The sequence below is a fragment of the Cheilinus undulatus genome, linkage group 5 (assembly GCF_018320785.1).
Source record: "Cheilinus undulatus linkage group 5, ASM1832078v1, whole genome shotgun sequence".
Taxonomy (NCBI): domain Eukaryota; kingdom Metazoa; phylum Chordata; class Actinopteri; order Labriformes; family Labridae; genus Cheilinus; species Cheilinus undulatus.
In genome coordinates, this window is record NC_054869.1 from 43,679,236 (window position 1) to 43,707,175 (window position 27,940).

Consider the following 27,940-nt stretch of genomic DNA (forward strand, 5'->3'; position numbering starts at 1 on the left):
TTGGTTCAGTGCAGTTTGGTATGGTAAACCATTACCTTGCTTGTGTTTCTACGGTCGGTGAAGGAAAAGGCCAGTGGAGTGTCTTGATTCAACCTTAGGGATCAGATAGGTAGAGGACAGCACAGCTTGGTTTGGTACCTTTCCAAACTTGAGATGGTGGAACTGTACAAAGTTGTGTATCATACTGAAGTGAACTGAAACAAATCTCTTGGTCAAGTGCACCAGAAGTGCCAAAAATTAAAAAACCTTCATATAACCAAGTGTGAAATCCATGTTAAAAAGGACAAACACAAGAAACATAAACATGACATCGAATTAAATATTTCCAACTGCTCAGGACTTTTATTTCGAGGGAAATCATGGTTAAAATTAAATTAAAATATAAAATTCAGATGGGCGGGTCTTTCTGTCGAGGAAACGTGTTGACACAAGGAGAGCAGACGGCCCTCCAGAGGGGAGGGAGAAAGGCAGGAAGGGAAATACGGGAGTCTACAAAATGAAGATTTTGGGGACGAGCCTGGTCATTCAGGGAGTTATGTATAAAAAAAAGAAAAAAAAAAAAGACAACAGATGCAGTTAGTTATTATAAACCCCACCCCCATCTGAAATGTCCTCATATGCAATCAGTGCTAAAGCTCTCTCCATTTCCTTTTTCTGGTTTCTTACAGGAAGTTTTAGACAATTTCTCTTCGTCACTCACTCTCTCACCATCAGATTCATCCCACTCTGTCTCTTAATGTAACATCTTTTCCTGCAGTTTTGAAAAAAGTAAACAAAAGTCCTTCAAAAAATAAAATGCAGCAACCACATTTCATGTTCTACTATTACATATACAGTATATATATATAAATACATACATAAATATCTTACATGTACAACCAATTTTTGAAAAGGGGGGGAAGAGAGAACCCAAAAGACTTATGAGGACTTGTGGAGGTGGGGGGAGCAGGGCCAGGAAGCCCAAGGTTGCTCATTGTGAGGGTAGTGTGTCTGATTTTTTTTCTGTTTAAGCTTTACACGCACACACGCACACACAGCCTTTTGGGGAAGGGGTGGTGGGAAGCATTCCTCAGTTGGCCCAGTAGGGGGAGCTGCCATAGCTGGACTTGCTGCCTTGGGTCTTCTGCTGCATGCTGCTGGACTGACTGCGCTGACCGGGTCCACCCTGCAGAGATCAGGTACATTTGTTACAGCATGTTTAACACAATTACTGTAGATTGAGGTTTATCTTTGATGAGTGGAATGTAGAAATAAAAGTTCACAGCATATTTCTCATTGCTGCCGTCTTCCAGCGCTTCCTTGTTTTCCTTCCAGTATCAATAAATTCAAGTCCATTAGAGATGCCACTTATCCCATGCAAATGCCCACACCAAACACATCAGCAGGTAATGGACACATTACCAGAGGTCCACATGTAATATCTATCCAATGCAAATAGGACTTTTTTTCAAACTTTGTCATTTTACAAGTACTATAAAGTCAAGTTGACCTGACTTAAGTCATCCAACCATCAGAGAAAGGCCGTATCTAAACAAACATCGGTATCAGGTCCAATATTTCCAGTTTAATTTTATCAACTGACATCGCTGATCCACATCACCGGTTCAAATTCCGACTATTTTGCTGGGCCATGATTGCAATGCATGGCATTGTGTTGTAAACAATGGTGCTGCTAGCAAAACAGGATGCTGTGTGATGGACAGCCAGCCTGAGTCCACTTCATATTTCAGTCCAACACAAACAATCAGTCAGATAACCCAAAAGTCAGCTGTTTGTGTTTATGTGATTAATGTAAAGCATAGAATTGCTCCTTTCTGAGTTTAATGTCAACACGAACATGACACGAGTGTTCATCTGGGGCCCAAGACTGACTGTCTTAGCCCAGTGCTGCAGTGGCTAATATTACAATGGCTGCAAAAACTATTTAAAGATATTATAACTCGTGATTCACTTCTTTTTTCAGTCCATAAGGATCTAACGAAGAGGGCTGTGGCGTTTAGTGGGATCAGAGAGGTAGTTATACAGAGCGACAGCAAGGCTGACTGTAAAGCTAAGTTAAATTAATGATAAACATGGTACCTCCAACAAATCCTTCACAATAATAGTCTGGAGATGTGGTTTTCCTTCACTGCTTTAATTGTGAATGCCAACTTCAGGAAACGTAGTGTTTAAAGTAGCAGCTTGCACTTGTGTCAATTTTTAGTTTGATTCCCTAGATATATCCTGTTACTTTGGATCATTGTTTCTAACTTGTTTGAAGAGGTGTATTTTTTCATCTTTGAGGATATTTATTTCTACACATTCACTTTTAATACAATCACTTGTATTTTAGATATTCAGTTTACACTGGATTTATGTAACCTTATTCACAACACCACCAAAAAGAAAGAATATTAATTATGATTTTTTTGTAAACAGTGAAATTCATATCTGGTATCAGTACTGATATATTGGAATCAGATTAGAAATGAAGAAAGGTGGATAAACCCACCTCTACCAACCATGATCTGTTGTTATACCATTGTGAACAAAAAAGTAAGGCACCAGTCCTTACACAGCTGAGTTGACTTTGGATTTGATAAAGATGACTTCATTTCAGATGAAAATAAACTTTACAATTCATTTCATTTGAAAATCAAGGTATCAGAGGCTGGCTGAAGAGCTCAGAGGCATAAAATCCAAGTTGCTCAAAGTCCAGTGTTCTAAGTTTCCATAGTGATAGTTTAGGGTGCCATGTCATCTGCTGCTGCTGGTCTACTTAGCACCTGCCCACAGTGAAGCCAAAACTACCAGAAACTGGTTTGCTGACTGAGCTTGACAGAACTGGCGGGACCTGAACCCATACACAATCTAAGCAGACACAGCAGACTCAACAATACAGATGAGCTGAAGGCTGCTATCAAAACAAGAGGGCTTCATTACACCCCAGCAGTGCCGCAAACAGATAGTCTTCATGCCACACACACAGACACTGTAATTCAAGCAAAAGTGTCCCTAAACAGGTATTTAGTGCATGGGTGAATAAACTTTCCAGAGTTCTGACATTTCTGTTACTATAAATATTTTTTGTGATTGGTCTTATGTAATATCCTGAAGTTTATGAGGTTACTGGAATTTTGATTTTCATAAGCTTTTAGACAAACTCATCAAGACTTTAAACAACAAATGGGCTTGAAATATTTCCATCTAGGTGTTACTGAGTCATTCATTCATAAAGATTCAACTTTTTCAAAACTAAAGAAAACTGCTTTTCGCATATGTTTGAAATGCACCTGCACATTCAATCCTAATATAAACGATTGTTTATACCTCATGTATGAATGCTGATGTCAAACATTTGTGTGATCACAGTAAACAAAGCTAATTAAGTTCAATGATTAGCTAAAATGAATCAGTTTACCTGTCCGTCCTGTGTGAGGTGATGATGCAGCAACTGGGAGTGGGGCTGTTGGTGTGGTGGCAGGATGTGCAGGAACGGAGCAGGGGCATAGCCAGGAGCCCCACCAGGGTTCAGGGGCCCTGTTCCTCCCAGTGCTGAAGGCAGGCTGAAGGGAGGTGGCGTCCCTGTGTGGAAGCCCTGCTTGTCAAATGACTGGTAACAAAGAGAAACAAGAGACGGTAAAATTAAAAATACAAACTTGACTGAGAACATTCATGCACCATAACCTTTAAAGCAGTGTTTCAAAGCAATCTAACCTATGCCAGCATGTTTCAAACTTGAGATAAATCTCAAAAATCAGTTCAAGCCTTAAATCACATGACCAGCCGCGAGGCCGGGTGGCCATAACAAGTCTAGAGAAGTGGTAGCTACCACCAAACAGAAACGCTATGTGGAAATGCAGCACTGGCTTTAAACTAGACAAAATAACACATTTACATCTGCTTACAGCAGCAACAAAAGGATGACACTAAGATAAATTCTAAAATTTTCGGGTACTTGTGACCCTTAAACAGCATCTGAGACCATTTTTTAAAGTTCTTATGAGAACTATGTCAGTGATGTTTGCATGTACCTACTGAAAAATCCTTTGCCTTACACTGCTTCATGCATTCTCACTAAGGCTAGACCAATAATGCTGCTGTTTAGGAAACAAAGGGGAAGAAATCCTTCAAGTCTATTTTTAGTTCCCTTCCACAAAAGTGAAATGTCTAATAACTTTAATCCACAATCACCCCCTCGCTAGTTTTCCTCCCTCAGATTGGGATTCTGTTGAAGTTCAACCCAAGCTCGTTTCATAGTCAATTACTGCACCCCATTGAACAATGCCAGTCTTTTGTAATAAAATAATAAAAACTGATTAAAATACTTACAGTAGCTTGCAATAGTATTCATACCCCTTGGACTTTTCCACATTTCTTCACATTACAACCACAAATGTAAATGTATTTTATTGGGATTTTGCATGATAGCTCAATAAAAAGTGGTGCATAATTGTAAAGTGGAAGGAAAAATATACATGGCTTTCAATTTTTTACAAATGAAAATCTTAAAAGTGTGGGGTGCAAAAGTATTCAGCCTCCTGGAGTCTAATACCCATTAATAAAATTTAGTGTGATAAAACAGTCACTATACTAAAGCTACAGCCAAGCTATCTAATACACAAACAACAGCCAGTGCTACCCTCTCCCAGTACAACTAAACCCAGCCCATAGTTACCACCTAGGTTTGTTTTCAAACAATCATTTCAGATTGGAGCTTTGCCAGATGGATATGCCTGATGACAGACATGGGATCTGGCCAATTCATCTGCTTTGCAAAGTTATGTTCTGATACACAGAAACAAAAGTAGAAGTCCTGAGAACCCAATAATAGGTACTTACTTGCATTTAAAAATGTTAAAGGTATGTGTGAAGACCATAAGAACTTCTCAGTGCTATACATAAAAAACAGATTTTATTGTTTTAAAACATGTTTCTGAAAAGTATGAGTGATTTGGACAACACTAGATCACCCCTTGCTAAAACACATGTTAAAAAAAAAAAACAAACAAACAAAAAAAACAGGGCAGGAGTTCACTCACCTGAGTTTTGCTGTAGATGGAACCTCCCATGTCAGGGACTCCTCCACCAGTACCTGACCCTGATAGTCCTGGTGCTGAGAGGAGAAAGAAGGGGAAGGACAGAGATAGAGGGAGGTGGGTGTCAAGAAGGGAGAGCACATAAGAGAAGAAGAAAGCGGCAGAGTAGAGAAAAATGAGGGGTTAAGGGGGAGAAAAGAACAACTACATCACTCAATGATGACTGAATTATATGCATTGTTCATTTCCACTGTTAGTAGAAGGGGGCCAGCCAGTAGGAAGAAGCATAGTAAGTGAGGAGGTGCAGAGGCATGTTTCTCACTTCCTTTCACCCCTTGCATGTATCTACTTTTGTGCAGTGCGTTCAAACACATGCATATACACACCTTTTTCCAATACATTCTTGACTGCAGCATCATCTGTAATTGTGAGTACATTTGTTTTTCCCATAGGAAAAATACCCACTGACTTTGTGTATGTTGTGAGAGTGTGCGCACATGTGTTGTGTGTGTACCTTTCCCTGGGCCGCTGCCCGCTGACTTGGCCTGTGACTGGGCAGAGCCTCCGTACCCTCCCTTACTGTACTCCCCACCGTGGGCTTGAGATAGGTCATCAAAGGCTGAAGGAGGAGGAGGAGGAGTACAGAAGAAGAGAGGAGGCAGAGTGAGCAGAGGAGAGGTAGGGGGTAGGAAGAAAAAGGAGATGGAGACCAGATGATGTGAAGAAGTAAAGAAAGAGCAAAGAGGGTGAAGAACCAGAGAGGGGGGCAGGGGAGAGAGAGGCAGTAAGGTAACCTGACTAACATGGCAGAGGTGTCTATATTGAGCTGTGTCCAACTTCAGCAGGGGGTTTGAGCTATGCATGCAGCACAAGCAAAAACACACAAGCCCAAATCCACACGCACATGCAGCATTTGGTGTACACATAAAAGTGTTGAAAGTTGTTTCTTTAAAGTCTCACTCTAAAAACTCGTATCATAATTATAACAAAGTCTCCTTAAACACACCATCACTGAGTATAGCGATTTTATGGTTGTCAAAACAGATGAATACCCAAGGCTGACAAGCTGCTATTACTGCAGTGGCATCTTACTGTAACATCTGTGCATTTGGATGAAAGTTGACCAAAGAAGTGAACATTTTTTCTTCTTTTAGAAGTACTTTCTACATAATTTAATTTTTGAAACTGATGGACATGAAGAATCTGTGCCGTTCTCATCAGCTCCAATAGTCACAAAAAAGTAACTTGGAAAAAAATGGGAAGAGAGCAACATGCAAGTTTTTATTTGATTGAAAGTCCTTCTGTATGAGGCCGCACACTTTACAGCAGCATAGCTACCACACAGAGGACTGACATTCTTATTCTTCAATAGTAAATGAAGAACAGATCCATCATGTTGACCTTTCTGAGTGATTTAAATGGCAATTTTTGATTATATCCGGGCAATGCATACCATTTTATTTTTAAAAAGTTTGTTTTTACTGACTAGCACGCATAATCACTTAAGAGCTTATTGTAATAAACATAGTACACAGGCAAAAAAAATACAATACTTACATAACTGAACTTATAAAAATTGTTTGAGAGCTGCATGTAATAATCAGACTTGTAGCGTTGGCTAATTATTTAGATGACAATAGAGAACAGAATAATGTTCCCCTTTATTAATAGGTTCATCTCAGGATTTTTTAATTAATCTCACTTTTGCTGAACTTTGAAATTCCATTGTTTTGCATTTAAAGCTGTTTTTGTTTCATTTTGGATTTTGCAGTTCCTTAAATTAAGGTTAACTGACTTCCTGTTTGGTTCCAGACCTGCTATTCCATTTAGACCTTTGGGTAGATTGAAGATAGCGGCAACTAAATCACTGAAAAAGGAACCCGTTATGGATCTTAAAGGAAATAAAGGATAAAGTAAAAAAGTAAACATTTACTATAACAAGGTGCAGATGACTTGACCACCAAGCTTTCTTTAGTTTTTCAAACTTACATGAGACATTAACCCTCTGAGACCTAAGCTATTTTTAACCATTCTGACCAGCCTGGACTTGGCTTGTGAAACATCAACCCTGTGCTGCACAGCCAAGCTCAAAACATCCTTTTTTCATGAGAGCCTGAGCTTTAAGAATATGTGTGCTGCAGCAATTTCACTTGAATTTTGAAAGACATCATGAGATTATAAAAACAAAATATAAAAACTAAACAGTAATTAAAACTCAGAGATCTTTATGCGTGAAAAAGTAAACAATAACACCTTTTTTTCTTTTTTGGCTGCAAAACTTGTTCTCCAATCTCTCAGGGACCAAAACATTAAAAAATAATAATTCTGTGACAAAAAGTCTTCAAAATATTCACTTATTGCACCTTTAGGAATGAGCTTCTTTTGAATCAGTTCCTGTCTCCAGTGACACAGAGGGAAGCGTCAAAGCCTCTCTGTGTCATTCACTTCATTATAAACTCGTCAGGCTTTCTCATCCAGTTTCAAAGAATTGAAGCATGCGCAGTTTGGCAAAGCATGACGTGACGACAAAACAGCCCGCCATTTATTGTTACAGCCCTTCACAATGCATTGTGGGAAATATTATGGTGGCTCATTCTAAGTAATTATCCAAAATGGATTACAAAACGGGTACAAAGACATCCAATGTCTCAGTCACTGATGTGAATTTAATTTTTAAAAGCCCCAGAAAGTCACCCAAGTTACAGGCTTGCAAGAAAAGCCTCTAAGAGCCACATTGGCATGGATCGCTTAATTAGAACAGCAAAACGGAGGGCTTTAAGAGGAAAAAAGGAAGTGGCTAAGATTTGTGTTTCAAAAGTTACTTAACTTTAAATACCCTGTCTCTCTTCTTGTCCTATGTGACAACTTCAGTCTGAGAGGTTAAGGAGCAGTGGTGGACTTCTTTTTGTATCATATGTAACCAAAGTGTGTCTAATGGGACAATAAAGGATGAAATTATTGCACTTTTAAAAAAAATGTGTGCATTAATAAAGAACCTTAATCGCAATGCAATCAATACATTAATGCTGCAGCTTTAACTTAAGTATGTACTGGATGGTCATGTTTTTTCCAGTATTTCTGAATCAACAATTAGACATTTACATTAATATATACAATGACTTACGGGTAAAATCTTAGGTAAAGATTGTCTGATTCAGCTTCATTTATCAGTAACTGTTCTGATGTTTTTAGACCAACTATCTCTGCTGCTGTCACAGTCAGCAGACAACAGACTTGCCACTGCAGTCATGGCAGCCACTTGAGATAGCTGCACCAAAAGACAGACTGTAGAATTCAACTTAAACTTCATTACCACTGAAACAAGAATACCAGTCCTACACACCCTATATTGGGTAACCTGCCATCTAATTTGCAAAAATAAGTTGGCAGTTACATGGTAAATCTACTTTTTGGTTAAAAGTTTAACAGTCTGGAAGTTAGATTTAATGCTTTGATACTTATCAATAATGCTGATATTTTTTTTTATAACAGATTGCATCTTTTTTCTAAATACTGGTATCAATCAGCTCAATTCAATTCTTTTACCCACACTAAACCTGAAAAAATTAAAATGTTAGTTGTCTGATCAAACTATGAGCCACATCCAAAATCAAAAGAGCCATTCTGGTTTAGTCATGGCCATACCTGTGCCGTAAGCATGCTGTCCATAACTGGGCTGATGCTGTTGGTGGTACTGACTGGAGGGGTTGGCCAGACCCATGGCGGGCTGTTTGGCTGAAGCAGGAGGCACAAAGACGGTGGGGCCGTACTGGAAGGCTGAGGGAACCCCCGGCACGCCAGCGTAGTATGGCAGACCTAAAGGTTGGAGAGTTAGAGGTAAAGTTAGGAATGATTCAAATGATGCTGTGGTGTTGTCTCTATAAATGGGCAAAAAACAAACTCTAATTAGGGATGCACAGTATCATTTTATATTAGTGGCAGAACATTTCTACCGGTATTTACAACAGATATATCACCTGTACCCATTGGCAGTATAAATCATACATTGGTAAAATATACTCTCTAACTTACTGTATACTTTATAAAATATACATCACACACTCTTAATTTATCCATATAAACAGTCACCACACAATCTGGTATAGGATTCATGCTGCTGTATTAAACTTACTCTGTTTTTTGGAGGTCTCTCAGAGGGAAATACGATTTTAAAAGGGTCTTCCTGGAAGAGCTATTTCTATTACAAGTCCACAATATGCTGTTTCTGTAGAACTGTGCAACACTTGAAGTAGTTTACATTTTCACCGTATGGGGTTTTTAATTCTGCTACTATGATCCCTGAGCTCCCAGGCTACAGTAACATTAGTAGTTACAAAGTATAGCTCACTGTCAGTGACAAATTTGACAAAAGCCATTCTGTCCACCAGCACATCCCCTTACTGGTTTTATTAAGGAGTCTTACATCAATGCAGCACTCAACAAGGTTTCTCAACCCGTAGTTTATAGTAATTGTATCTAAAAGCACAATTTTTCTGCAATGGGAAAAAAACTCTTAATTGAATTAGCAGCTAGATATCCCAGATACCAGCATAAAAAATGGATCAGACAAAACTGGCAACCGATATCTGTTCATGCCACATCATTGACCAATAGCCAGTGTTTGTCAACAGGGTCAATATTGGTTGATAATGATGTATGAACAATGCATCTGTGCATCCCTTATAATGTCCAAGTGGTTTTGTCCCTTTTTCCATTATTCTACTCATTCAGAACAACGTTATCCTCCCTTACCTGTGTATCCATAGCCAGGAGGAAGAGGAGGGTTCAGGAAGGCCTGGTTCTGCGTCTGTTGTCCCTGGCTCTGTCCCTGTCCCTGCCCCTGTGTTCCTGCCTGTGGGGCCTGCTGAGGCTGCGACTGAACCCCGGCAGTGGACAGGCTGGTAGGGGGAGCAGGAGACGAGGAGTCATTCCTGCCAAACTTTGTTGCTTCGCCTGAGTAGAGAGAAAAAAACAAACGTCAAGATTCCCCCGTCCTCGTTTCTTTTGTCTTAGAATTCTGATGCAGGGATGATGGACGAATAAACTTAGAATTGCCATGTCATTTTATACAGTGACTGACCAGAATATGGATTATTAGCCAGGCCATCTCTTCCAGGCATAGTGGCCGTTGTACCAGGGAATGTTACACCATAATAGTCCTGAGTATAAAGACAAAGAAAGATCAATCAGCATAATTTTATCCCTCCCCCTTTGCTTCCTCCTTTAAATCTTTCTATCCTTGACTGAAACTTTAAAAATTAAGTTTTATTCACAAAGAAATTAGAGAAAGTATCTCACTGATCCAATTCTCAATTACTCCAAAGCCCTTCTGGTCACTTAGTACGGCCTATTATGTAGTCACCCTAAGATCATATGCATGACTACATTGTCAAAGGTAGCAAGAATGTAATGAACAGGAAATACAACTAGTATTTCCTTAATATGCAGCAGGGTCAATGGCAGCAAAGCATAACAGACTCACCATCGGAAGACGAGACTGCAGCATTTGCAAATCTTCATATCCATAGATCTGCTGTTAAAATAAAGAACACAAGAGAGAAGCTGTGATTTTAGAGTAAAACTTCAAGTCAGCCTGTATTCTGTCATCCTAAACACTGGAAGCTCTACAAAAAAATAGTAAACTCACAGCTGTGATAGTTTGTCAGTGCACTTAAAATCTGTGTTCATACAAGTAGATACAAAGTTGGGAGGAGCCTGGCAAGGACAATTACTTTACTTGACAAAACTAGGTTTAATATCTCATTGAACTGATCATTCAATTAAAAATGTTCAGTGAAATAAATCCTTTCTTCAGTAAACAGAAGCAATGGTATTACTAAATACATCGGTTGTGTCTCCCACTAATTGAAATTAATCATTTGTTCAAATTAATGACACATTTGAGATGTAAATACTATTAAATACAGTGATTTATCTGAAAGACGTGCAGCCCAAATGGTTCACAAAGGAACAAAAGTGAGAGAAAGAAAAGAAATTGATGATAAAATGATTAAAAACCAAAATAAGAAGACAGTGTTGTGGTAACATAAAAATAAAATGCTGAAAAGTTACTCCAAAGAGATATACAACTTAGTGTCATCTACATAAAATTATAACAGAAGACATAACAGCTGGGGAAAACATTGTCAAAATCATTTACAGACAACTTTCTTTAACTGGGGAATAATTAAAACAGATAAAAGTGAATAAATAATTAGAAGAGTTACCGGGTATGCTGGAAGCAAGCCACCAGGGCCCATGATGTACTGGTTAGCAAGGAGAGGCGGCACTCCTTGGGCCAAGTTGGGAGGAGCTTTGCCTGAAAAATATGAGATTATTCAACTTGACTTTAGAGCACAAAGCCACTCAATCATGTTTAAACAAATTTCTTAATTGGGGTTAATGCTATTGAGACACATTTTTAGTTGAGTCACAAGACTTGCTGATGATGAAATGTATTGTAAATTATAGTAGTAAAACAAAAGAGGACTTTTATTTGAAGACAACTGAAGAAACTTTTGTTGAGTGGACCTGATTCCTGTGTTTCTATGGGCCTACCTGAGGTGGTGGTGAGCAGAGGAGCCGTGCGGCTGCCTGCAGCTGACATTGTGGTGTTTGTGCCATTGGTAGTTAGTCCTGGTGCTCCAGACGGGTGCAGACCGTTGGCGGTTGAGCTGCTGACAGCCTGGGGAGCTGAAGGACTGGGATTGACAGCTTGGCTGGATGATGACGATGAAAATGTGTGGAGGTTGGCACTGCTACTGCTGTCCTCATTACTGATCTGATGAAACAGGCAAACACCAGGTCAATAAACACATCTTAAAATTAAAGTAACTAATTTTCTTTAAATCATACATCAGCATGAAACAGTTTTAAACTCACACTAAAATTAAAATAATCTTATGTCTGTGTGCATAAACACATGCTTACTGTGAGGGATGAGCTTGTGGCCAGGGCTGATCCAGACGAATGTGTACTGGTTACGTGACTAGAAAGAGTGAAACATTGCAGTCAGCTTTTTAAAATCAGATGAAACAACACAAGAACATAGCAAAAGAAGCACATGCAAGAGCATGGGAGATTCAGTTAATGATATTTCCACATAAATTATTGAGATATGTGCTTGTAACCATCATTATCTCCAAAAAAATCAAACTAAAAAAACATTTTATGACGTAAAAGTAACTTACTGCATTAGTCTCCTCTTACCTGTTAAGTGACGGCATCGCTGTGGAGTGGGAAGGTGTAACCGCAGGAGAGGGGATGTGGTGGCTGGGACCACTGTCACTTGTCATGACAGGAGACTCTGTTTTTACTGCTCGAGACGATGCTGGTTTAAAACAAAACAATGAATTAAGAAAAAAATTCAACTGATGTCATAAAATAATGGGAGAAATAGCAGGATTGAAGAGATTAAATTACCCTACTCTTTTACAAACTTCATCTGTCATTAAAACAGCTCTCACTACTTCTGAACAGATGCATCTAACAATCAATATTTATTATATTTCACTTGACAGTCCAGTGCAGTTCTCCGGAAGAGAGGATGCGGAGGACTTACTGTCCTGTGTGCTTTGTGTCTTCATGCCGCTGTAGCCATTCTGAGAAGAGAGACAAAATAATGATCAAAGTTGTGTTAAATGGACATTGAGAGGAGAATTCACCATGAATGGACTGCAAGCATGGATGGCATTTTATTTACTTCTATCTGCTCAGGATTAAGTTCTTATTCAAAGGCATATGGCGTAAATGATATTCAGAACCCAAAAACTGTCAATCTCTTTGCAGCTGGCTCTTGTTCTAAGACTTAAAGTGGAAAATCTATCTGCAACTTTATACAGAGCTGAGCCCCCATACTTGCACAACAATCCTGTCAAGATAAAGATGATAGAGAGAAGGCGGCTTCACTAATCTAAACAAAGCCAGCTCCATGAGTAGAGCAAGCCAGAGAAACTCAAAGGAAACTGCTACATTTGCATCCTGTCAATTATTGCTCCACACCATCTCCACACATGTCGATGAAGTGTAGACCTTTTAATAAAAAAACCTTTTTATCAAATAAATAATAAATGTGGTGTTTGATATTTACAGACTCTTTTTCAAGATAATCTATTTTTAGGTCATACAGAGGAGGAATTGTTGTGATCTCTTAATGTGAACGTCTGACATCTTTATGAATACTGCAATTACCATAAAACCTGGAATATAAGTCTCCCAGGCATATAAGCAGCAGTCTGTTTTGAAATCTACAAAAGGGAAGAAGCTTAGAACCATCCTCATGTGTTACAATTTAAATCCACAGCGTGCAGTTTCTGTGTTGTTCTTTTAATACTATCTGTTTCTGCTATACAGAGTCTAAGCATCTACCAGCTCTAACATGGGACAGGGTATATACAGAAAATCTTACATTAAATTTAAGACCCTACTGCATCTTCATACACTAACCATTACATTTACAGCTGTTACGTATCAGTTCTGTACCAACAGGAGGACAAAAATGTGACAAGAAAAGAAAATTCCAGTAGTATTTCTTTTTGTTTTATACAAATTAGGCTTTCTGGGAGCATTATGAGATCTGGCCATTAAATAAATAAATAAACAAACATACCATGGGGAATCTGAATGTAAGGTCTTATTTTAAGTGGCCTAAAAATATTTATACCACAATCTAGAAGAACTTATTCACAAGCACTGCAGGTAAACCTAAAAAGTAGAACAGTATTTATTTAGGTTTTAAGAAAGAAAACTACAAGGTATACATGTCCACTTCAGGGTGCTTAGAATACTCCTTATTTTTATTTACTGATTTTAAATCGAGAATGTGTCAAAGATCACTTTACTGTTTCAACTGATCAGCCATAGCTGAATTTAACTGAGTTGTTTTAGCTTCAATATTTATTGCCAACAGTCTATGTGGCCTCTGACCTCTATGATGTAAATATTAGAAACAACAAAACTTAAGACCTTATATTGTTGCATTTAAGACTTTTTAAAAGCCTTAGTTTTGGCCAAATTGATTAATGAACTTTTAATACTTTTTTACACACAGAAATAGTTGAACTCTCAGCCTGCAGTGATGAGACAGACTATCATCCCGTGGTCACTCTGCCCTCCTCTGTCCATCACTTGTTGTCCTCACTAAGAAATGTTCTGCGTCAAACCAGCGCTCCACACAATTTATTTACTTAGCAGTATGATTCCTATTTTCCTACAATTATGAGCTAACAATGGTGGAGAGAGGTTAAAAATGGCGGCAACCTCCACTGGTGTATTTGTTATGAATTAAAGCATGTTATGCTCAGTAAAGCCAAAGGGGCTGCTTGCCATACATAATGAAGTGGGATGAACACTTGATTGCATGCAGTGTGTGATGGTCGCAGCTGCTTGCACTTACAGTAATGATGTTGCAAATCTCAGCACTTTATACTGGTATTTAAGTTGTCCTGGTGTATAAGCTGCAGCCAACTTTTTAGATGAAAAAAAGGGCATTATATGTGTGGCGTGTACACCAAATTCTATGGTATCATCAGCTCTCATTAGATGGTGATTTTTTTCACTCCAACAAGGCATGTCTTTTTACCACTTTGCTTGTAATTGTGACAATTTTGCAACAAGGCCAACTGGAATAGAAAAGGGCAAACAGTTCTGAAAAAGGTCTGTAGCCTTTTATTATTTGTATCCTTTTTGCTAAAAGAAAATTGTTCTTCTTACCGTCAATGCAACAGCAGGGGGGACATCTTTGCTCTGAGAAAAGCCCAGATGGGGTGGCAGGGTCCTTGGGCCACTGCTCTCAACCCGGTTTACTGTTGTAGGAGCTGAGGAAGCGGGTGGAGCGGCTGCACTGGGAAGACCCAGTGAGGGGGAGGGTGTGGCACTGGGTAAGCCCAAGGATGGTGAGGGGAAGCTGGGATCTGATACGGCTGGAGGTAGGGTGGGTATGCTGCTCATGTGGTCACTATACAAAAAATATAAAGATTAGACAAAATCAATATTCAAAAAATGTTATGAAATGAAAGCAGATGCATTTTAAGAACATCTAGCTATGCCTAATTCTCTGCCCTGTACATTTTAGTCGTCTCCTCCAACAGTAATACATCTCACACTTTTATTCTGAATGCATGGAAACTTAAGTGTGGTGCTTTGTTTTAAACAGTCTTTAAAAGGGGTGAGACAAGCATCTTTTCCACCATGTTAACACAAGTCATAGCAACAATTCAGACAAAATACCAGAACAATTAAAAAGTGAAAGAAAACTGAGGAAATATTCCTGTAGGACACTCCTAGTAACTTTTTAGTCCCCCTTGTTTCACATCCATGTAAACAAAAGCAACAACAAGGAAAACAGAAACGGGGCTACCGGGTAAAGAACAGCTCTCTATCACTTGCAGGCTGTTAGGACACTGTAGAAGCAAACAATGAAATCAAGTTGATTGTGTCACAGACATCTACTGCATGTTGTTTGGACATGCTGTAACTGAGCTCAGATTTAGATATGTACAGCTATTGTGAGTTCCCTGCCTTTACATGTATAGTTGCATTGCATATGTTCTGGAAAAACCCAAATATCAAATTTCTACATAGAGAGTACTAATTTTGACCCTAAACAGCACCTAAACCTACCTCACAGTTCCTGGTTTGGAGAAGAGGCTGCTCTGTGGCTGCTGTGTAGGAACAGTGCTGGGGACAGAAATGGGTGCAGGAGCTGCTGGGGCTGTCTGAGCTACTGGAGCCGGAACCTGAGCAGGGGCTTGCTCCCTGGCCGGCTCTGTCTGTGCCATGTCTCCTGTCCCACTACCAGCCTCAGACCCAAAGTCAAGAGCTCCAAACTGAACATTCAGACCAGGGATATCTGCAGAACCTGGCATCTCCACTGCTGACGACGGAATCTGAGAAGACAATCATGGGACAAGTTTGAGCAATGGAAATCCAAGCTTTGAAATGTGGAAGAAGTCTTTGATCTTTGGTCAGAAATCACTGCAGAGGAGATCAGGCTCAAGAATACAAATGTGTTAGCTTGAATTGTGATTTGATCTTCAGGAGCAAAAAGTCAGCTTCTAAAAAGTACCTTGAGTAATTCTTTAAGAAAAGACTCAAAAACAGTCAAAATCTAGTGCAAGAGAGATTATTTAGCTTTCAAGTTGAATATGGCACAACCCTGAGTGGCTGTCGACAAAGCACTATGATTTTCTGTGTGTACATCTCTGGGCCCTTTTTCACAACTTGATCTCATATGATATCAGTTCAAACCCAGTTGGTACCCATAAATGTCACTGACTTCTAAAGATCCTAAGTCCCCTGCAACCCATAAAACCTGCCTGCCAACCATGAGTCTGCAAACCCGAGGAGTCTAGCTTAGCTCGCTGACTCTTGTAGCAACCATTTGAATCTACATGAAAGTTTTTCAGTGCATGCTTAGTTCCAAACATGCTTCCAGAGGAGCTCACAGTCTTTTCACTAGAATTACCAGAATTTATAGTACTCAGAATTTCTTCCTCTACAAGGTCTTCAGCTGTGTTTATAAAACTGGCAACATGAACTTTAATATGACTGACAGGATTTGGTGCCAAGTGAAGGCTCTGGTAGCATGGTAACATTTTGGTTATGAACATTAAAATCACTGGAAATTGTAGCTGTTAGTTCTTCATTAATGTAAAAGCAGATAAATCATTAACATTCACACACTTTCCTCTGGACTTGCAAGTAATAAGCTCTTTTTCTACACTTCAGTTTGAGTTCAGATATCAGAAGTGCGTACCTTTGAAGGAGGAGGTACTCTGCGTCTTTGGGTCTTAAGTTGCCTCTGAGGTGCTTCTGTGATTGGAGGCTCCATGCCGGACAGCTTGACTCCAGGAGAAGGTCCGTCTCTCACTGGAGGGATTGAGGACTCGTGACCTACAGGAGACGGAAGGTGGTAGTCTGATTCACAATGTTCTTAAAAATCCACTATTATGATCAAAATCATTTTTAGATGCGTCAAAACAAAGACAGAAATATTACTATCAACATTCATTTAAACATTTGCTGATTCTTTCCTAGAGAGCACAGTTTTTTTACTCAAGTAGCTAGTGGTATGTTACGCAGACTTTTCACTACACAATAAGAAACTTTAATGTAGTCCTACCTGGTGGTGTGGGAACCTGTGGCGCATGTGACTGAGTCAGGCTCAGAGGTTCTGTGGTGGGAAGGATGGAGGATTGCTGTTGCCTCTGAGCTAGTTGGCTTAGCACCGCTGAAGGCTCTGGCTGAAGCTTCATCTCCACTAAAAAGAATGAAAGCATATAAACATCAACAAAGCTATTCAAATTGAATGCACTCCATCTCTTGCACTATCATTTTAAAAACAATTTCTTTCTTAATCTTCTGGGTTTGATATGCTAAACTTACAGTGTTGGGCAGTAACAGGACCATTCTCGACCCTCTGAGGCTTGATTTCCACAGAGGGGGAGGAGGCAGGAGCAGGGTTCTGCATTGGAGGTGGCCCTACATCTTTGGAAACATTGTTGCTGGGTGTGGCCAACGTCTGATTGACTCTCTGACCAAGCCGAGGGCCGTTGAGCTGTTCTGAAGTCCTCACGTCAGAGGCAGGTGTCGGTTTAGGTGCATTAAGGGACCCAAAACCAGAGCCCAGAACTGAGGACTGTGATAATGTGAGAAAGAAATGAGACATTAATACTGGTTTAATGTGTAAGCAAATGGAGATAGGTTCAAGGGTTGGCTGGTGCACATTTCAAAGTATATGTCTGCGTAGCTGTGCGTACCAGAGCAGCATGTGCGTAGGTGGTTCCAGCAGAGGCGGCGTGGGCATAGCTGTTGGCTGTAGCGTGTGCATAGCTGTGTGTTGCAGTGCGTCCATTGTGGTGGGAATTGGTAAACACCAGGCTCTGGCCCAAATCCTCAGCTGAGGGGCCGTCAACGATTGCCCCCAAATCAGAGTCCATAGAACTCATTCCAGCCTTGGGTAGCAGGGTAGCCAAGTCCACACTGAAGGAAAATAGGAGAAGAAATGTTATTACCTGTGCAACTGACTTAAAAAATAACCCAGCTTCTCGATGCATTCTAAGTTGACAGGTAGAAGGGCTTACTTGTGTCCGGGTGTGATGTGATTCACTGGAGCAGAAGAGGCAGTGAATACCTTTGTCTCAGACAACTGTGTAAAAGAACAGAAAGATGAAAGATTAATATGGGCATTTGAACATTCCTCTATATCAACAACACAAAGAAGCCCATTTACCATGCTTTCATGATATTGAAAAGTTGATTTATTGTCTTGTTGTCTGGCTAAAAGTAGAGTCTTGAATAACACAGTAGCATGTCTAACTGAAATTGTACCAAGTCAAATTCTTTGAAACCTAATCAACACACCTTGATAATGCTTTTGGGGGTGAACACGTTGGAACGCAACTATTAAACAATGTCACAGTTGCAGCTGTCTGATCTAAGGCGTCGCAGCATGAATCAGGCCATCTGATGATGTTGCCTTTGTTTGTTAAGTCCCAGACATTTGGTTTTAGGATGTTGCAAGCAGATAAATTTGAAATGGGAAATCAAATTCTCATTTTGATTGGCAATACAGTCCAACAAATGTTTGATCAAAGCAGAATATTTCATTAGATAAAATCATGCTGTAAATTTTAGAAATTATTGCATCGTTTTTACACTGTTCGAAAGGAAGCTTCAGCCCAGTAAACACTCCTGTCCCCTCCAACAGCTCTGCATATATCCAGGACTAGTGGAGCTGTACTTGCCAATTAATACATGGTAAACTTAATGCAGCAAAACAATTTTGAGTTTTTAAGTGCCATGAAATTGTGCTGCCACAATACCATGGTGATAAAGGCATTGGTGATGAGCAGGAATGATACAACCTGATGTTACGCATTATCAAGATGATAAAGATTCAGGAAGAACTATGTGCAGTACTGTCTTCCCTGTAGAGACAGATTTAAAACACAGAAATAAACCTCTTCGAATTGAATGACTCAGTTTTTGCTATGGGAATGACACATCGTCTCCTTCAGTTTTAGCCGTGTGAACTGGGAGGCTTTCAGAATGGTACAGTGCGGCCCATTACAAACAGCTGTGAGTTTCAACTTGTTTCATTGTGAATTTTTAGTCTGAACTGGGCCTAACACTGACATTTCAATAAGCACTGTGATAGCCTGGGAAATCTGAGTGTGCCTCACAGTTTTGCACAAGGCTTTGACCCAGGAGTCAAACAGCATAGACATGGAAAAGAAAATAGGAAAAATACAAGAGGAAGCTTTCTGTATTCCCCTCTTGTTCTTCTGCATCTCCCCCTGTCCCCTCACAACCCCTGCACAGCTTCAACAGATAGCTGTTCACAACATGATCTGGATCAGCTCAAGGACTCTGTTAAAAGAAGTTTTTCCTTGCCACTGTAACTTCATGAAATGCTGCTTATTGCTGAGCTCACAGTGGATTAATTTTGAGTCTTTGTAAATAATTCAACAAAGAGTATGGTCTTGACCTACCCTCTTTGTAAAGTGTCTTGAGATAACACTGGTTATAAATTAGCGTTATACAAATAAAGATGGATTGATTGAATGAACACTGGGAATACTAGAGTAAGAACCATGAGTATAGAGTATGTATGAAATGTTCAGAGCTATTATACGTGTTTTCACAGTTAAACATAAAACCCGTGTGCTGCTTGTTTGGTATGTGGCTAACAGGTTATCTGGAAGAAGATCCTTAGATATTAGGCCACTTAAAGGGAGTACTACTTTACTGTAGGGGAGTCAGATGTACATCAATAAAACAAGTCAGCCCTGTGCTTGTAAACTGGGAAAAGGACATGAGTCCAATTAAAAATTCCTAACTCAGCTACAGCTATAAAGTTCAATTAAATGAGCATGTAAAGTTGCTTGATTGATAATAGTTGCACTTTATAAAGTCACACTCTTTCTCCCATAGGTATTTGTCAAGTTAACCTCTGTAGGCAATAAGAGAAATCATTCAATGAAAGGCACAAATAAACAACTGTCCCAATCTAAAGCTGAGCACTTTTTACAGAGTTCCTTCTTACATCCTCATTCCAATCTTCTGAAGTCCAGTCTTCAACATTGCCTCCCCAAGTTCCTAAAAAAACAAACAAACAAAAAAATCAGATCAGCTTATAGGTTAGTCGCCATATGCAAATAACACTAATGGTGTCATCACATTGAGCAGTATTAAAATGTATAGCACTGCAGATGCCTCAAGCCCATTTCAGACTGGACGCACAAGACAAATGTCTTGGCCACGACACATGCCTGATTCGCACGGCTCATGGGGAGAATTTACAGACTCGAGGTCCCACCTATTTTTTCCATCCACAGTTATGGACCAAATAGACAGGAAAATGATAAATGAAGAGCCGTATTTACCTTGTTGTAGCACACATGCATACACCTCAGTAGAACGTGTTTATAGTGCGCTTCCTGATGACCCAGATCTTAATGTTCCCATCTACTGTTAGTAATTGCATTTCCACACCAGTGGAACATGTCACAGGAAAGAAACAGTGGTATTCATTTATCAAACTTGCATAGGTGAAGTGCAGATTTGGTTGTAGAAATCATCTTACAGCCGGGTTCATGTGTGATTTATGAATGTGCGTATCTGGCCAATACCAGCGTGCAACCGAACAGGTGTTGAAACATGATGTGCAAACTGATTAATGATCCAATGTAAAGTAATGTTTTGTGTTCTTTGATTATCAGCGCATAAACAGTTTCCAGTTTCTTACAGCACATTTATTTCGAGAAAATCACTCCTCCTCCCGGTCAACTCTTAACACATCCACAGCTGTCTGAACTATTTCCTATTCAAGAAGCTGAATGCTTAGTTTGTTTCCTCTCAAGTTTCATCTTTGTTTCTGAGGTTTGTAGAGGTAAAACTTAAGAAAGACAGGGCTTTGACAGTAGGGAGACACAGCCATCATACAGCACACCTGTGCCTAGTGTGAAAGCTGACACAGCAAGAAACAAATGGTGACACACAAAACATGCAGCCAGTCTGAAACAGGTTTTACTGTAATGAAATGTTTGCTTTTGCAGCAATTAAATCACTTGATTCTGCCCAAGGTGTTTTCACAGTGCATTTCAAAGATAGCGCCATAATGAAGCAAAGCTGTCATCACATCCAGAGACATTCATACTGATATGGTGACTGTTTGACTTTAGATAACCCCGTCTGTTAACTTGTTTCATGTTTAGACATTGCAAGAGTGCAAGGGAGCATAGCCCAGCAGGACCATACAGACATGCAAAGTCATGGGTGGCTCCACCGATCCCCTTCTCACCTCTGCAACTCTGATAACTACCTAGATTACTACCTCTGAAGCTGGCACACTGGGGGGGGGGGGTGTTACACTTCTGGGACATTCATAGTAAGGGTGAAACGTCATCAGGACATGAATGTCACGCCTTGCAGCGGCACTGTGAATCAGCTAACTGCTTTAAAAATGAAATTTCCAGGAGGCTGATACTAGTCAGTTGAAAATGCAGATGTTATAAAGTAAGAGAGGGAATGGACAGGCAGACAGCTATGGCATTTAAAGTTTCTGCTAAGCCCTTACCAGTTTCTTCAGCAGGTTCATTGCCATCTCCTTCCCACGTCTCCTGCCGAGTTCCAGAGTTAGCGGTGTAGTCAGCAGGATTGAAGGTGCTGAAAAAAGTAGAGAGTGGAGATAGAAGTGAAAAAGATAGGACTGATAGTTGAGCAGACAGAAAAGTAAAGGGAATATATTCTGGTCTGTTAAACACTGAGGAGATTCAGAGGAGTATGTTTCCACAAATTAACATTAAAGATATGTGCTTGTAATCACCATCACCACCTCCTTATCAGACTTCATGGGTTAATGTTTACAGCACACGTTTGTTCTTACCCCATTCCCTGGGAGGAGAATCTGTTTCCAGCAGCTGCTCTTCCTCTTCCACGACCTCCTGCCCCTGAGGACACACAATAACAAATGACTTTGGCTGACTGGTTCCTAAATCCCCCAACTTTTTCAATGAAAGCCCCAAACTTTTAAAGTCAGCAATTATACAGGGATAAACACATTTTTTGTCACTGCTAATTAAACATTATGTAACTCATATTTATATCATTTCATACCAGATTTTTTCTTCTTAAAATGTTTCCTTAAGACAGCATTTGATATGTTTAATGATAATACAGATTACTTTAAAAGAATTAATATCAATAATAAATTGCTAAAACTTACACATGGGCCTTAATGTCTTAACTTAGGATCTGTTTCTATTCAAGAAACATCTTCAGGTTTCACTTTTGGTTGCAAGTTTAGACAAATCACCCAAACAATGATACAAAAAGAAAGCAAAAATGTTTTAATTTCATGGCTGTTAAAACATAGCCTGCCATCTGGCAATGTCTTGTAAAGCAGACACTGATAACCCATACCTATCTAAGATAAACTATAACACAGCAACCCCCACGTATCTAGCCAGACTCCCACAATTTCCACCTTCTCCAGCCTACTGCAGTATTGACGATCTCCTCCCAGCACCCCTTCACACAAACACACACTACGCCACAAAAAGCAGCTGCGAGGACTGAGCACATTCCAGACGTGTTGAGTGAAGCAATGCTTAAAATGCCGGCAGACACAAATAGAAATGCTGCCAACTACATCACAAAAACATGCATAATAACCAAGCTGAAGGCTTATCTTAAATTCAGACTCAAATTCAGACCTTGCAATTTGCTTTAATTTTTAGGGGGCAGCTGTTTTCAATATCTTACCATGATTACATAAAAATCTGATCTGCCATGACAATATTTGGATTTACCAAATCAGATTCCTGTTTTGTTTTGAATTACCCAACTTAGTCTTGATCCAATGATTACTGATATCTCTTTACAAAATCAACAGATCTTAGGAAATCAAACTAACTGGTAGCCACTATGATACCACTTTTTTGTATGTCCAGAAGGCAAACTTTCCCTCAGACTTATCAAATAAATGTAATGTCTTCAGCATTTCCACTTTACTCACCTCTGCCCCGTCCTCTGCGTCCTGGGTCACCCCGTCTCTCTCCCGGAGCCACCTCAAACCCATTCTCCTCTACCCGGCCTGGAATAAGATTATGAACATAAGTGTCCAATTACTAGTTTCATTTGGTTTCATTCGATAAAGTCAAGCATGCCAGACGTGCCTTTAAAGGACAGACAACTGTAACAATCTGCCATACATAAAGCAGACAGAAAACAGGCTCCTCATCACTAAAACATCCTTAATCCCTCTCTTACCTTCACGCCCTCGGCTGATGCCTCTGCCCCTCCGGTTAGACCCCCCACGTCCACGACTGGCCTCCCTCTCTTGTCCTTTCTTCTCTCTGTTATCTTTTATCTCTGAGGGTCCTCCTTCTTTCCCAAGGCTCCGCTTCTTCCCCACAGTTTCCCAGGAGTTCTAGCAGATGCACAGCAGAGAATTAGGGTGACTTTAAAATAAACCTACAGTGGTTTGCATGGTTCTTGGCAGAGAGGCTTGTAAATATGAAAAAGGAAAAAGCAGAGCAAGTGCCGATGAAATTCTATATAAAATCTTACTGTGTCAGAGGTGCTCTCCAGCAGGAAATTGATGGCTCTGTTTACATCTTCGTTGCAGTCATGGAGGGCTACCATGCACTCATCTTGAGTCTTCCCAGTAACCTCAATCAGCTGTGAGTGAGCAAAATCAGAACACGGAGCTTTGAGTGTTTTTGCCAGATTATTCACTAATGAACATTTTTTATGATAAATCCAGGAAAAATGCCTTTTGTATAGAATAACAGGGATTTATCAATACAAAAATGCACAATCATTACCTGTTTGACCTTGTCTTCAAAGTCTGCATCATTTTTGTCGTAGATCATCTGGGCTAAACGAATCTGTTCTGCTGTGGCCTAATAAACAATCACACATAAAGAAAGCACAATTAGAAACAAAGTTTATGAAATACATGGCACCTGGTCTAAAAGAAAAGACTCTTCAACCTTTATGAGAGTCCACAAGATAGAAAATTAAGTTTAAAGCGGTATCATCTTACTTTTCACTACATGATTTAACCATCATAGTCAGTAGGACAACATAGAATGAAATACACACAATGCTTTAATGAAGCAGGATAATTCCTTCTGCCTGATCACTGTTCTGTATATAAAATGCTGAGAACCCACCTGTATCTGTTTCTGTGGTTGTGTTGTTTGTGTGGTAGTGGGCAGCGTTTTGTCCCGAGTCCCTCGGGATTGGTTGCTGACCACTGAAGTCATCATATACAGTATATACAAAACAATGTATGTACAAAATAGAAAAATCTGTGAAGAGACAAAATAAAATCAAATGAGAGTCATATTTAAGGTGGGTGATGCATGAAAAAAAATTCTCAAATTTATCACTGTTTAAATTACAGATGAAATAAATATGGTTATAAATCAATACCCAGGAATTTTGTAAAAAAATGTCAAAACTTGTTTTCAACATGTGTTTGTAAACCATACAATCACTGTTATTTTTAAGAATGATAAAACCAAGATGCACCAAATTTTTTTTAGAAAAATTCGACAGTTTCATTACACAGGCACTCAGGGGAGGAATGAAACATTAGTAGTTATAAGCCAACTCCTTCACATTATCTAATCTTCAAATATATTAGCAACATCTCCTTACCACAACACTGCTATTTTTGATGACTGAAAATAAAGTTCCTAATAATGGGTGCCAGTGACTTCTATTTTTGTAACTGTGGTACTGAAACAGATGCTAATAAAATTTCTGATAGAAGTATATAAGTTTAAAATTCTTTTGCCATGACAACCCTAAATTGTACAATGGATTTTGCTGCCATGCGTCTCTCTCTCAAAAAAACAAACAAAAAAAAACATTCATCACATTTAGCTAAACAAACACATCTTTCAATGTTTACGACACATACAGAAGATGACACTCAGTTTAGGCCACCCAAGTTTATTCGTTAACCATTTTTTATTCTTGTTAAAAAAAAAATCTAAATTTAATCACCACCCTACTTGAGGTGTTGTTTAATGTTAAAAATTCTGTTGTTGTTTGTGATTTTTTTCTACAGCCACTTGCTGCCAATATTATCCTATACTTCTGAACTCTAGGATAATGGTTGCAATATGCTATCTAATCAACAATAAGCCTACTTACACAAATCTCACCAGCTATGGTAACGGAATAAAGAGTTAAACATTTCAAAAGCCAAGTGATGATATCCGATGGTACCTAGACTATACAACGTACTGCTGCTGAATACAGTCAAGAGTGGAAACACATAAATTAGACATTACATCGGTGAGATGACTCGCTCTGCCACCCCTACCACCCAAGCATTGTGTCACTCTGTGAGGAAACACTGATCTCCTAACCTGGCACGCCAGATGGATTTGTTTCACACATCCATCTGGATAACCACTCATACACAGCGTTTTGGAAAGGGCAGAGCCTTTGAAAAAAACCTCAGAGGGTGACTGGATGAACGTCCTGTCTCTCACATCTTCATGAGCCAATCAGAGCAACAAAACACATGACGTGGCCGCTATCAGGCTTTGCCCTACTGAGAACTAAAGTCTATAGAGAACTGCATAACGCAAACCACAGTGACTGTAGACATGTCAGTACACGACTTTTGTCCTTTTTGAAAACAACTCAATGCTGTTCTTTGTTCTTCTTTTAACGAAGACATGTCGTCAAGTTCCGATAAAACTGGCGTTTTAGCAGCATCCACGCTAACGTCTTCCACCATAATTGCACCAGCCTCTTGTTGCCGCTTGCTTATGTCACGACTCCGCCGCGCCCGAAAGCACTGCCCCTCGTCACTGATTGGTCATGTCACTTTCTTACGGGGCCCAAACGGTTCAGACAGGAGCTTTGCAAGATGGATTTGCCAGTGAGAAGCACAGAAACGAGCATATCCATCTGCTATGCAAGGTTACTGATCACCAACAGTTTAAAGTTAAAGGCATAAATACTCATCCTAATAATGAAAAAGTACAAACAAACCCCAAGATATGGCTGAAAATACACAGATACACTGGCAACATTTTTTTTTTACCATAACACTGGCCTGGACTACACATTGTGATTTTAGGATATATCAGCATATTTTGGTTTGCTTCAGCATCATTTGTCAATTGAAAAAATTTAAATGTAGATGCCAAGTCTAGTGCTCTTTAAAAGATAGTTTTCTCTTTAAAAAAAAAAAAAGTAAAAAAAAAGTAAAATGCTCAGGGACCCCAAGACAATCTATCTGGAACATTTAGTCTAAATGAGGTATTGTCTATTTTTAATGGCATATATCATGTACATGTTTACACATTGCAGTAGGCTGTAAATAAAACAACCTGTATGACATTTTGCCAAAGTGGATTTGACTCAGAACTGTTTAATTTCTTTGCAGGGGAAAAAAACAATACTCATTGTTTATGACCACTATGATCTTTGATCCTTATTGCAAAGCTTTTCTTTTATCATACACAAGTTTCAAACTCTGGTATAGTAACAGCCTCAACACTCACTGTTTTCAAGTATACCATGTAAGACTACTACCCCATCTGTTGCCCCCCACCTCCCAGTTTATATTTAGACAGCAGAGGGGACTGTCCTGGTGTCGATTTACAACCCTTGCTTAGTCTTAGACATTAAAAGAGCAGTGAGCATGCAGTAGTATATGTTAGGTATGAATAAAAACCCAACCGCCCAATTTGGGATTTGATCACAAGCGGGAAATGATCATAGTGAAGTCTATACACGCCACCCTAAACGTTGTTCTTAGGGAGCACAACCACCCTACTTTATATCAGATTACATTAAATTAACGGTTACTGTGATGGTGGCGATAGTTGCTATACAACCAACTGACAACTTCTGACAACAAACGAGAAAAAGCAGCTGTGGTCATGTCCGGCAATCACATACGGTCTGATGGAAACGTAAACGTAAAGCTGCTAAAACGGCCTCATTCAACGAAACTGAATAGTTACCTTTCAAAAGTGGACTTCAAAATAAGCCTGACAGAAATATGAGCTGCGCTGGCTACCATTCACACTAGCGTCAATGTTAGCTTGCGTTAGCTTCAGCAAGGCTAACCGCTCCGTCTTTGTTCAGTCCGACTGACACACGGTCTGTAACGTCAAAATAACAATCTTCACGTAATATATCAGCAATTAGGCATGGTCATTCAACATTTCGGTCGACAGTTGTACTGTTCGGTGGTCCTAACAGACTCGTTAGCAAAATAAATAACCACGAGTACTAAGCAGGAAGATGTATCCCTTTGTGTAAAACCAAGAGAAATGCTAACAAAGCTAAAGTTAGCAACGGGATACCAAATGAAACGACACACCGCGTGTGACGTTAACATTCGTTATGGCTGTTTTTGAATACTGACGTGAGTGCAAAGGACGCGGTACAAGTGTTAATGAGCGAAAATGTCACGAATAAAAGTGGGCTGCTTATGTAGAGGTAAGACGTCAGTGGGCTAAATGCCCCGGCATGTGAACGGCCCATCCGCATATAATGCAGCACTACAGTGGATACAACAGTGGCTAAAGCTAGCGAGTTTGTTAGTTAGCTAATCACCGAACAAGACGGAAGACTTATCAGATTCGCCCTTCACTTTTCTTTAAACTTATTCGAAAACTATACGAATTGACGTTCAAGTTGTTTAAATATCTTTAAAATCGACAAAATTGACATAATAGATCTATATTCCTTCTTTACCTGCTAACACGCTTCGCTCAGCCAGCAGCAGATGCTGTCACGTGACCCACCGCGCCGTTGTTGAACGTTGTGAAGTAGAATCCGCCAATCAAAACCCACCGAGCTAGTCAGATGGTTCAACGCCGTGCACTGACGTGCGCGTTTCAAGGGAGAGTTCGGGGAGCGCGCTTCTCTGTTCC

General features: G+C 39.7%; 1 protein-coding gene and 1 non-coding gene across 4 annotated transcripts; both read right to left on the reverse strand.

The window, feature by feature from the left end:
- Nucleotides 1-310: 310 nt before the first annotated feature.
- LOC121509708 (ubiquitin-associated protein 2-like) lies at nt 311-27,833 on the reverse strand. Of its 3 annotated transcripts, XM_041787301.1 has the most exons (30): nt 27,762-27,833; nt 24,200-24,337; nt 23,849-23,926; nt 23,592-23,702; nt 23,292-23,451; nt 23,038-23,115; nt 21,907-21,970; nt 21,598-21,686; nt 20,065-20,117; nt 18,101-18,165; nt 17,777-17,999; nt 17,403-17,655; nt 17,140-17,277; nt 16,774-16,910; nt 15,639-15,904; nt 14,730-14,973; nt 12,580-12,619; nt 12,228-12,348; nt 11,949-12,006; nt 11,577-11,799; nt 11,246-11,337; nt 10,501-10,551; nt 10,099-10,177; nt 9,771-9,971; nt 8,664-8,834; nt 5,533-5,637; nt 5,405-5,437; nt 5,022-5,095; nt 3,401-3,592; nt 311-1,165 (listed from the first exon to the last, which is right to left on the reverse strand). In XM_041787301.1, exons 2-30 carry the CDS (start codon nt 24,293-24,295, stop codon nt 1,070-1,072), a joined length of 3,591 nt encoding a protein of 1,196 aa, XP_041643235.1. In that variant the 5' UTR covers nt 24,296-24,337; nt 27,762-27,833; the 3' UTR covers nt 311-1,069. The 3 variants fall into 3 exon arrangements, with proteins under 3 accessions (XP_041643235.1, XP_041643236.1, XP_041643237.1); XM_041787302.1 differs by lacking the exon at nt 5,405-5,437; XM_041787303.1 differs by lacking the exons at nt 5,405-5,437; nt 5,533-5,637.
- Nucleotides 12,090-12,166, reverse strand: LOC121510549. Its single transcript, XR_005991955.1, has one exon. It is a non-coding gene; the product is annotated as a small nucleolar RNA SNORD121A (small nucleolar RNA).
- Nucleotides 27,834-27,940: the final 107 nt, after the last annotated feature.

Coding starts and splice junctions, on each gene's coding strand:
- LOC121509708 (XM_041787301.1), bottom strand. CDS start 24,295: ATGATGACTTCAGTGGTCAGCAACCAATCCCGAGGGACTCGGGACAAA. Junction 17,278..17,402: donor TCCTGTTACTGCCCAACACT/GTAAGTTTAGCA, acceptor CATTCTTTTTAG/TGGAGATGAAGCTTCAGCCA. Junction 5,638..8,663: donor ACAGCATGCTTACGGCACAG/GTATGGCCATGA, acceptor CTCCTCCTTCAG/CCTTTGATGACCTATCTCAA.